Raw genomic sequence first — 12,497 nt, forward strand, 5'->3', positions numbered from 1 at the left:
AAGGGGAACAAGCTTCACGTGTCTCTGTTTACTATAACGAAACATTGTTTTTGGACAGTAAAAAGTGCAGTTGACCAAAATGTTCTTTTGAAAAAGTGCAGGGGACATGTCCCCTGGAAAATAATAAAGTATAAATAAGTAGAACAGTGGTGAAAGCTGCCAAACAACATCCAAAAGTTGCATTTGATGAATTTAATGCATTAGCAACAAAGCCTTAAAGATATTATTTAAATGTTATTGTTATTAATTTACAATAAAACTTGGACTTGGACACCTGGACGCCATTTTTATCCTTAATGTAGTTGCTCTCTCTACCACCATAGGCTGTATATTCTTCCAGTGTAACCATATGCTATACTTTATATGTCAATATCAATATACACTACCTGGTAATGTTTTAAGGAGAAGAAAAGTTCTGATACCTTCCAGGCTCAAAAAGGTAAAACATGGAGCTGGTCGTCTGACAATATGATTACCAGTTATCTGTGATCATTTTGATTCACCTCAGTGTTATAATTTTCTATATAACCACTAAACACCATCTGGAAGAGTGGGCTGAACTTCCTTTTAATGACAAGTTTCTTCAATTTCAGAAGGTGCATTTTTCTGTTTTCTGTTCTGAGCGAACCACCTCATTACTGTTCCTCAACTCTGTGAATAACATTTCTATCAGTTGTCTGAATTTCACAAATTGCCACTCAACAAGCTTCACTCGCCAAGCCCTTTACCTGACCTTCAGTTTAGCTGCAGAGTGCAGGTGCAGCTGTTTGTGCTGAGTGAAGTTTTTGATAAAAACTTATCAAAAGTTCTCACCAGTGAAACCCGGGAGCTCCACCGATGTTTTGTCATTGAGCTGCCTCAGATTTGGTGAGTCTCAAAGTTGGCAGTGCCTCATTATTTCATGCCTGATCAGTTGGGCTGTCTGTGATTCTCAAAGCTGCAGATGATACATCAGGCCATCATAGCTCCTCATATCAGTGGATATGTCAGTATTCCATTTTTGCAAGACAGATTTTACATTTCATGTGCATCTGATTGTGCTTGTACATTCTGGGTCAGTACATTAAAATTTTAAACATGTCCAGATGTTTGTATTAAAAACAATATGTGTTTTTTTTCTTTTTTCCTTTTTATCAAATTGCTGTCATGATTAGCACATTGCCAGAGCTACTACTACTGACAATGGAACCCATCCCTAAATTGATGGGATTATGTTCTCTTGTCAGAGAAATAAAATAAAATGATGTTTTAGGGAATTTATAATGACATGCTGATTTGCAAGATTTTGATCTTCACATTCTTTTTGTAAAACAATTATTTTAAATTATTTTTAACATCTACTGACAAGATTGAAAAGTATGACAGACGTAAAGCTTACTGGTGGAACACTTCAAAGCAAAGTGGGGCAGAGATGCTGATGTTATAGTAAGTGGGCAGTCTGTCTGCTAGCTGGAACAGTAATGACTGCTGCTGGAAGAATGCACTCCACTTTCTCTTATCGCTATGAACTTTCTTTTTGACCTTTAAGAACTGGCACATTACTTGAAATCAAATTCTGCAGATTCCCACTGTCAAAATGTCGGTTTTGCAATCAAGACAAAGTACCTTGGTGCAGACATCTATGCAAGTCAAGGCCACTGGGTAGCCTTACTACTCACTGGGTCATATAAAACAGATACCATTCAATAACAGTTCAGAGTTTTTCTGTGAACCAATTCACAATTCAAGTGTGTGTTAACATTATGCTCCTTTGGCACCTTTGCGTTGTCTTTTTTCTACCATGATTTCCATCTGTAGACATTATTAGGTAACAGCTAGCCAATGTGATATTTGCAGCTATTTAAGTATTTGTGAAAAGCTAATTTAATACTTTTAGCCTTTAGCCTAAATAGATAGCCTAGCATAATTGTCTTTCTTTGGGTTGCTGCCATCAAGTAGCATATTATGTTAGGATCCAAATGATTGTATGTTCCTCATTTATGTGTAATTTCTCAATGTGCTAATGATAGCAACCAGCTACAGATGGTAGACACAAGCTTTCCTCACCTTAATGGTTAACTTTCCATTGAATCGGTAAATGTCTTGTGCTTGCAGCTACTGTATTTAGATACAATAAACCAATAACAGTAAAAAAAATCACCTGTGTATCTGTCTGTATGAAAATAGCAGTGTTATTTTTTACTAGTAAGGCACCGTGTAGCCACTTTTCCACCTTTGCTGGAATGAAGTTCCTCCAGAACCATATGGAGCTACTGAGCCATAATAAAGAAAACAAGCACCAGAGTGAGTTGAAAGTCTGTTACTATCTAATTCAGCTAAGGAAAGGGAAGTAACATAAAAATAAAGATGTCAAGCTGGTTATCGGAGTGGAAAGGAATTTCTTTTTTGTAGCTGTGGACAAAACTTTGATAACTGAAACAAACAAGAGGAACTGGTGGGTGGTGCTAATCCAATCAAAGAAAGAAGGAAGAGAGAAACGGACTAAACTGGTTAGAAATAAATTATTTAACTAGGTAATGTCTAGACCTGGCTGACTGAACTGACTACAGAACAAAACTGCAAAAGGTAGTAGCATTGCTAAACCTATAGCCAAACAACATAAAACAGTGGGATTAATGTTAATTGAATCTAAACCATTGTTTCCACCAACGGGTGCAGGTAGGGACGGGACGATTAGGGTGTGGATAGTTTGTAAACTGGTATCTCATTGCATTTCCAGAGCCAACTATTCCTTGCCTAAGAGGCAGAGTTATCAGCCAGATTCCTCGGCTAAGTAAGAGCATGACGCCATCGCAGCGCCTTCCTTAAAGTTGAACCAAAACACAACTCAGAAACAAAAGAGGAGAATGGTGGTCATCAACAGTTTGTGTTCTTTCTTCTTGGCTGTGCTTTGTAATGCCATCTTAAACATTTTAAACAAAGATTTAATCAACAAAAATCAAATCTGTTGCTCTAAACAAGGAGCTGTTCCTACTTTGTTTTTATGCCAGGTCACCGAGGAAGTGACTTTATTTTCAGCCAATCAATGGACTGCAGTGTGTGGAGGCGATGAAACATGGTTTTGCCACACAAGGAAGGAAGTAATTAGCTACAGCTGTAACTATAATGAATGCACATCTGATGTCACCAGGGCTTTGTCTTTAAAAAAACAAAACAAAAAAGGTGACAGCCACTGCTTAACTGCTGTAACTAGATCACTGATTCCCCCAAAATGGTGGATTAATCTCACGGTTCAGTGTGTTGGTGATGTATGTGTTCATCTGCTATATCTACCAGTGATATTCTTACAATATGCTGATCCTTGCAGTCAGCATGGATTTAGCAAACGAAGCAAACTACCAAAATTAGTGTTAATTAGTTCACGACTGTAAACAAAATACATTATCAGTTGTTGGTAATTTACAAGAACACAGGCACTCCTTCCTCCATGCTCAAACATTATTTACAAGCAGGATGCTTCCCACTTGATGCTTCCAATGTGTGCCCTACTTCATTTAATTAACTCCTGTCACAAGTCTTCAATCTTAATTTTAATTATATTTAATTTCATGGGCAGCAGAAGAGAGTGAGGTAACTTTAAGCTATTAAAGCTAATTGTATTGTATTATCATGAACAGAGAAAGATTATAAACTTAAAAGCAACTTTTTACTGGAGCCATTTTCTCTACTTTGTAAATGAAAGGTTGCCATGCCAGAATGAAGACATATGGCTAAACCTTCCATGGCCTTAAATCTAAGCTTATCTTTTATTTCCCCCCTTCAACATTAATAACTCTTGCACTCTTCCCTCAAATCAGAGCCAGAGATAATTCAGTTGAAAGTGTTAACTGTGAAGTATAGGCTTATAACAGGATGCAAGAAATTTGGTGCAATGATTGTTTTTTAAGACCTTTTTTGTGTGTGTTCATATGCTTATTCCTCTAACTATACATACATACCTCACCCACTGAATAGCCTGTTAGGGTTATTATACACACGCATACAAGAAGAGAAAGAATATTTTTCAAGCTTTAAAAATTGTGAACATACCCTTAACTCTGCAGAATGTGTTAACTGCTGCTTTCAATTCATTATTCAGTTCATCTATAAAGTTTTTCTATGTACAGATTTTTATATTTTGCCTGCAGAGCATTTTAAATCATCATACATAACTCACTGTCATGATATCAGTACTGTCAGACAGAAACAGGAAATGATGAAATCTAGGAGGCAATGGTGAATCTAGGTACAGTAATAGTGATGAAATCCAGATCACGATATAGCATCATTAAATAGCATGACTGTTGTCACCTCTGCAATAAATAATTGTATTTGCTGTACTGAACAAAACTCTTTAAGTTAGGAGAAAAAATAAGATAATCTTCCTCACTGGCATCCCAGAAGTTTCTTGAGTGTTGAGGATTTATTTTGTTTGAAAAATGCCAACTGTTCATAGAACAGTAGATAAAGGATTGTCTTAGCCACTATGTGCCACCTGGGCATACATACCGTTCCCAATGAAGAAGAAAGCAACCATTTACTATGGTGACAGGCATTTCCTCTGTTTTTGCTCTATTGGTTAGATTTCTTCCTTTTGTCTTGTGGTATTTCAGATTTCTACTCTAGTTATTTTTATATCCTACCCTTGCTTCACACCAGGTTTTAGTAACTGATTGCTGATCGTCTATTTTGTTAACAGTTTCCTTCCTCTGTACACCCGTCTCCCAATTTAATTTCTTCTTTGCCAGATCAGGCAAAGAAGAAATACGTGTGAAAGTACAGATGCATACAGGAAGATCCAAGTTAATCCATATCTGATGCGCCTCTGAGCTGAGAAAGAAGGTAATTGCAAAAGTGAATTTGTCTCTTTGTGACGTAGAGCTAGCATCATGCTGCTCTAACCAGCGACACTGATTCCATGAAGTCTGTTGGCTGTGTGTAAACACATACTGATATGGCACTGATCTGCCTCAGTTCGGTGTGTAGGAGTTACCAAGGAGGAACAGTGGTAGGCTAATGAGGATGTCTTATTTAGATTATTAATCTATAACCGGTGTGTGAGTTGGGTTATGGTCTCTCCATCACTTTGTTTCTGTCCCATTTCCAGCTGTTTTGAAGTCTTGTTTATTGTGAATTTATATCTTCTAGACTTCCTGCCTAGCAGCACCTTCAGTTTTGTCCTGTGAGCTAGTCATTAAAGTTTATGAAGCTTATTATGTTCTTAGCTAGTTTCCCTCTGCTCTTTAATATCGTGTCAGTTGATTTTAGCTGAATACACATGCACTAATGTGCCCTAAAGTGCAAATGTATTCCTGTCACATATTTTTCAGGTGAAAACCCAACAGACAAACGTGGACTACCATAAACCGCACTGGTTTTTCACTGGCTATAGCAACACAGAAGCTGCTTGAAGGGCTTAGTTGACTTTTGGTTCAGTTTGTCTAAAAACTAAGATTCAGTGTTTTTAAATGTAACATAATAACTTTTCCTAATGGTGTACAGTATATTTGACTTAAGCTTCATATATTATGAATCCCTGAAACTAGTAAGAACACAGTAATTGCTTTAATGACATATATTTTACTGTAAGCTACTGTAGCATGAAACTGGAATAGAAGTAGCTCCAGGAAGAAAGAATTGTTTGTCCTTATCGAATTTCTGCTTACTATTAAACTATATCTTGATTATAATTTATGCATTCATTCAGACTGTTAAATACTATATTTTTGGTATTCATTACAAAGCTATTTGGAATGGCACAAGCTCAAAGAGGGTTGTTGAATTTCTGAATAATCAGAGTCGGTCTATTTGCCATGTAATTTTAATGTCACAAACAAAGCCCTTCATTCTCTAATGTTTTAATTTGGTAGTTGTATGTATTAACTGAGCAAATATCATAGGAGCATAACTCATGAGTACACTATTGAGCGTAGTTTTTTTGTCTTTAAATCAGAGTCAAACACCCATTTTCTTTCTTCCTTTCCCAGTTCATCTGCTTTGATGTGCGGGACCCCGCAGTGTCGCCCTACCAGAGTCATTATAACTAATGAGATGGGAGGAAAGTCAGGCACCTCATAATGTGTAGGAAGAGAATCACTCTACAGTGGCTGCCCTTTGTTGGCAATTACAAAAGACCCACTCATGTACTATGAACAAATACAAAAGCATTTGAATCAGGCCTTTAACCTGCAAACATACAAAGACCTGAAGCACCTTTTAAGATGAGCATAAGCATAGTTGCATAATCTCCTAATGGGTAAAAGGAACCCCAAAACAGCTAAACCTACTATGCAATGCTGTGTAATCTGACATTATTTCTTCTTACATGACATTAATCTTTCTATTTCAATGTAATTCCCTTCAGGGATATAACTTGCTTTCACCTTTTAAAGCTGAGCAACAGAGTTAAATAACAGATCATATTTCACTTTTCCCTCAAATAAGTTTATTTCCTTTTTGCTGCAGTTGTTTCATCATTTATCTGTCACAGTCTCTGGTGCTCATCATGGAAAATACCAATTATTTTGCATTTCTCCTCTAGCTGTGTCCTACTCTAACCCTGCTACTATCTTGAAAAATTCTCTTTGGTACTTGGTAATGCAGCACTTGTAGCTGAGGAAAAGGGAACTGACTTATATTTCACTAATGGAACAAAATCAAGAAGAAAAGGCGTTTTGTTTCTGTACTTAATGTGACATTTTCTATTTATTTGGCTACTGAATGCCAGCAAAAAGAAAGCCCTTTTGTTATATTAACTTTCATTAAAGTGTTATGTGCTGTTTATATGTCTATACAGCCTTTTACCCATAATACTAAAGATAGCGTTCTCTGCCAGCATGGCAATAGCAAAGCATCTACCTGTATCTATCAGCACTTGGTTTGTGTGTGTGGATTATTTAAGATATGCCTCTAAAAGCCAGGATATGGCTTTTAAAGTCAGGATTGATGCTTTGTTGTGCACGTGCCATGTGTGAAAGTGCCAAGTTGTGAATACACTGCTTAGCTAGCAAGTCAGGCAACAACAAAGACTCAACAAGCCTTCTTTGTGTTACTAGACAGACATCAAGCCGCCATCACAGAACTTGCCACTCTAACCAGTGCTCCTGTTGTAGCTCAGCTGATTCTGATGCTGGATTGATGTGTGTAAGCACACACTAACAGGGCACTTTACTTGACATACAAAAAGGGAACTCACTGTGCAACAAATGAAACAGAAACAGATGTGTATTATGAGAAAGAAAACAACAAGGGGTTAATAAGGATTTTTCTTCTTTCATCTGCAAGGTGCAACTGATTTTAAAAACTGATTTTAAAAGTTAAAAAGTAGTTTATGAGTCATTCCGTGTACATTAAAGAAAAGGATCACTGGCCCTTTTGTCTGAAACTTGTTAAAGCTGCTGTGTTGCTGTCCGCCCCTTTCCTCCATCTTTCTGCCATTCAAAGAGGATTTCCACTTATTCCACATACACACAATCTCCCAGATCACTCACAGACTTCAGAGAATTTTCAACTAAAAATATTGCTAAAAGGCATGTGGGAGTCAATGCTGTATAAATCTGTATGCAAAAGAGCGCCTCTTCTCTCCTCTGGATAACCCAGTTGTCTACATTTAAAGTAGTCTTGATGCACATGCTCTTGCATAATTTATGTGATCTCTAAGGTAGTGAAAACCTCCAAATGCTTTGAGGATTTGGCAACATCACTATAGATTCTGTAATTTAAAAGATTATATTTTAGGATGTATTCAAACCTGTTTGGTTTATTATGGGGTCTTAATGGCAACAAGTCCAGCAATAAATAGGTTGCAGGTTCTATACTTGATATATGACCTAAAGCAGGGGTGGCCAACGTCAGTCCTCAAGAGCCACAATCCTGCAGGTTTTCCAAATTTCCCTGCTCCAACACACCTGACTTAAACTAATGAGCCATTGTGCAAATCCTTATAGGCTGTTGGATCCATTTAATTTGAGTCAGGTGTACTAGAGCACGGAAATTTGGAAAACCTGCAGGATTGTGGCTCTTGAGGACTGACGTTGGCCACCCCTGACCTAAAGGGACCGAATTTAAACTACTGCCCCTTGAGGCAGCAGGAGGGAAATGCAACTCCACATTGGAACAAATACATTCCTCAAGTCTCCTTTTAGATGTCATATTAAAAAGGAAGGTGGAAGGGTGGATGGTCTAAGTAATCACAGTACTTTCAACTAAAGGACATAAGTTGGATAGTTAGATCTCGTAACATTGAAATCCAACTTTTTCTTTTTTTTCAGTTATTGGTTTATGCCAACACTTTTACTAAAACTTTTTTGTTCCTTGATTGGATTTGGGCAATGCATCACATGGTTGGGGAAAGTAAGAGGATATTATCAGGGATAAGATAATTTTGTTTTAGACACCTCTGTCACCTATACATATATATATATATATATATATATATATATATATATATATATATATATATAGGGTGACATTGCTTCTCTCCTTCAGTTAAACACCCCACAAGGCTGTGCTGCATCACTACTGTCACACGCCCAAACAACATGGACATCCCCCCTCCCAGCTCTAATTTTGCTGGTTGCTGTGATGAAGCTTCAGCACATCGTTACATCTTACTGACACTTCCTGTTAGGGATTAGCTAATAACACAACTTGTTTGGGGTTTGAAATGAAAGTCAGCATGTAGATAGTTACAGTTTACATACAGTTGTGTTCACAGCCACTAGAGATCATGAACTCTTAGAAAGTAACAGGTTGTTATATCTACATGAACAAATGACTCACTGGGTTGTTATTGGGGTGAAGACGTCTCAACTTTTTTCCATGCTCATATTTATGTGCAGAGTTAAATCTGATCCTAAATTTGACAAGTAAGAATGTGAATTCACTGTGTAAGCAATGAATGACAATGATCCACATTAGTATTAATGAGTAGTATGAATCATATAAAATGCTTAATGTGCTGCCTAAACTGTTGATCTGCAGTTCATTAGGTATATCTCCAAATGAGCATAAGATCATGGTCAATTAAACTGGATCATGATTGGCAAGTGGTGAAATTAAAGACTCATTTTAATTTTACATAAAAAACAACAACAACACACCTTGAAAACTTGTGTCCTTCCATAGACTGAAAGTGGATGTAAATAGATATTATTTTACAGCCTCATGACAGCCACGACCATCTGGACAAGAGGTGATAATGTCTACTAAAACTATTCACCAGTGAGCTTTGCCTTGCTCATGGTCAAAAGTAAGTGTTCTCTTTGGTCACTTTTTTTCTCCATCATTTTTGTGTTTAATTCACTATAAATTAAATGAGAAGGAGGCAACTTGGTCAAAGCAAATAGATTTGAATATCATGGCATCTAAACAAAACAAGTTTAAACCCTTCTCTTTAAACTTGAGTGCACCTATTAAAACAATCTTATTTAAACCCATTTTCTTTGTCAAAAGAAGCTGCAATGTGAGCCTGTAACTTCAACAACATTAATGGATGGTACTACAGAGTTTCATGCTGTTTGCAACATCAGTTTCTGATAAGCATGACTCAGAGATAATTAGACTAGTTTACTGGACCGCGGACGTCAGCCCACCACAGCTAGGCTGAGAGTGAGCTGCCAGCTGACTTGCGGACAGATAAAATCAATCAATCTCGTCTTTTTTACCACTGTTGCTGTCAGTGTCTGAGCCTCCATGTAAGATGCTATGGTCTGTAAACTTGAGTTTTTGTAAGGAAATAAAAAACTGTGACCTCTCTTACAGCCTGGCACACTCAGTAAAAATTAGTGTCTGCATTAGATGTTGCGTTCACGTCAATGCTGCACTTTTTTATTACACTCAGAGTCTATATGATACTCAATTTCCAGCCCAGGCTCACAGGAATTGTAAAACTTAAATAGAAAGCTTTGTACTCATTCTGATTTCAATACAAATCCTCTATTTTTATCACTTTCAAACCAATGTATTTCAAAAGGATGTGTGGTTTGAGTGTCCAACAGTTACCCAAGGGGGAAGAAGTTGGCCATCAGTAATAAAGGAAGCAGTTATGATGATGCAATACCTTATTACAGTGTCTGCTTTAGTGTAAACTGTGATGTTTTGCCAAGTTAAGCAAGTTTTAATTACAGCACAAGACACCAAATTTTTCTTTCAGTTTTAAAAACATGAGCAGGTTTAGGTGTCTTATTTGGCTGTTCAATGTGACAGTTGCAGCCCAATCTTCAACCCTTGTGCCTTTCAAATGCAAACTTTGTTTCTTCAGTATTATGCAAAGAGTCATCTCATCACATTTCATAAAATGTGGTTAAACCATCACTCCTTTGTAGAGTTGTTTTTGTGTCCGGTGGCACAAAAAACATGGACAACTTTTGATGACTGTCCTGTTTTATCAGTGAGACTAGTTTGTCATGTCAGTGGAAGTTTTCCTCACATACAGTCCCTGCTTTATTTATTCATTTTGAATTCATTACCAGGAAAAGCAAATAATAAAACAGGCACTTCTGTTGATAAGCTGTGCAAGCTTGCTTACTTTGTCATTTGTCTTCATTATTGTGTAAAAAAAGCATAGAATGCACATGTATATATATATATATATATATATATAAAGTTTGTCTGTGCTGAACCATGATTAACTACAGAATATCCACCAGAGACTCAGTAGAACAATGCAAATCATCCTGGCATAAAAATGCCATGGGAGCCACTGTTCTAGATAAACAGATTCTTGGGAAAATAATGTTTGTTTCAAGACTAATGGTGCTGATACTCTAGTAATCCCCACGGAGTTCGGACGTCTGTTTTTAAGTGAGATAAAAGCACACTGTTATGAAGAGAATGTGTTCAGGAGGAAAGATTTGTTTCCCCTACTTGCTTGCGCATGATGACGCATCATCGCACCCATCTGAAATCCCTGTTCCATACCTCGTTTCTTTGTGTTTGCTTCAAAATTATTCTTTTTCTTTGCTTTCTAAGTTATAAACTCACTGTTCTTGAGTCCTTGCTCAGCTGTGTCTCACTGAAAGGGACCTCAGGTGGTGCTGTTGTCCTGACAACCAATAAGGGGAGCTTCGCAGTCAGACTGCTGGATAATCTGAGAGAGAGAGAGCGCGCGCTAGAAACAGTGAGGATGAGGAGGTGGAGGTGGGGAGTGACTTTCCCAGACTCTGAACAGAAGCCCGCCTCTCTCTGTCGCCGCTGCTGGCTGTGCCGTCCCTTTACGCAGACAACATTACGCATCACTGGAGTATAGAACCAACACTTTTATTTTCGGTCCCAAAAGCATCTCAGTTACTCACCCAGTTGGACTGCTTAGGAACGTTTATTTTACCAGAATTCTGGACTACTATTCCTCCTTTCTCATCTTTTTTTTTTCTTTTTTACCCTTGGATCTATCGCTCCCGCGCTTCTGTGCTTTAAAATGCAAGCCGGACGCAAATCGTGTTGGAGGCAGCTGCAGGCGTCTTTTTTCAGACTACTGTGTCTTATCCCCACAGGATTCCCCGTCCGGAGTGTGGATATGCAGCGTGCCACCGACAACATCACCATCCGCCAGGGCGACACAGCGATTATAAGGTAGGACTCACCTTCCAACTTTCCTCCTGTCTACCATCGCAGCACCCTCTCCTCTCCGCAAGCATGCACCTGAGAAAAATCACGTGTTATTCGCTACCTAATCTAACTGTCAACTCTTACGATTAGACTTAAAAAACTACACAGGAAAGGGGAAATTATATGATCTGAGTCGATCTGCTTGGAACTTTTATCTCATGTGTAAAGCGCAGCATACATCAATGATGCCTCTGCAGGGATTTACAGCGACTTTAAAATCTCATCTGCCATGTACTATTGTAATGTATATACCTGCACGTTTTTCAAAGGTTAGGATGTTAGGAGGAATTTCATAAAGGCAAAAACGCCTCTCACGTGATGTATTGAACCGCAGCGGTATTTCTAGGCTCTGATTATTCTTTAACTTAATTCAAGAACCTCTTGATTTGGCAAAATGCGTCACGGTGCCAGTGGCCGCTTTCTGTCTGTGGCTTAACGGGAGGAGTCGATGGATTTGGAGACTGATAAGAGGATGATTCGCGGAGATCTGCACAGAGAACTTTACAGTTGTTTAGATCCCCGAAGGACATTTTAAAACAACCAGATCAGCTTCAGATTGTTGGGGACAAGAAGTACAAATTTGGTTTTGCTTTGTCTCTTTGCAGCTGCATTAATTAAAAGCTTTAGCCTGGAAATCCAGTTTGGTTTTTAGTCAGTTATTTTGTGTCCGAACAGCCTCACAATCTACTTAATCACTTCCCAGACAGTGCAAGCTGTCAACTTTGTCATAGCCTTCTGTGATGCTGCTGGGCAGATGTCGCTGACCACGTGATATGAGCCATGTGTTTGTGACAGGGATTTAGATTGGTGGGGATTTTTTTTTTGTTTGTTTCCTTGTAAACAAGGCGCTTTGCCTCCCTCAGCCTCCCACCACATCCACCACCTCTAAAAAAGAATGCAATGTAATGTGA

General features: G+C 38.1%; 1 protein-coding gene across 2 annotated transcripts in view; it reads left to right on the forward strand.

Moving 5' to 3' along the window:
* The window catches only part of LOC121646206 (limbic system associated membrane protein), a 550,922-nt gene that overhangs the window by 292,701 nt on the left and 245,724 nt on the right, over positions 1 to 12,497 (forward strand). The window contains exon 2 of one of the 2 annotated variants that reach the window (XM_041995095.1): positions 11,472 to 11,550. In XM_041995095.1, the coding sequence (XP_041851029.1) occupies positions 11,472 to 11,550 (79 nt within the window). Of the gene's footprint in view, positions 1 to 11,122; positions 11,551 to 12,497 lie in introns of those variants that run through there. The other variant, XM_041995096.1, reaches the window with a different exon arrangement.

This window comes from Melanotaenia boesemani, chromosome 9 (genome assembly GCF_017639745.1).
Source record: "Melanotaenia boesemani isolate fMelBoe1 chromosome 9, fMelBoe1.pri, whole genome shotgun sequence".
Taxonomy (NCBI): domain Eukaryota; kingdom Metazoa; phylum Chordata; class Actinopteri; order Atheriniformes; family Melanotaeniidae; genus Melanotaenia; species Melanotaenia boesemani.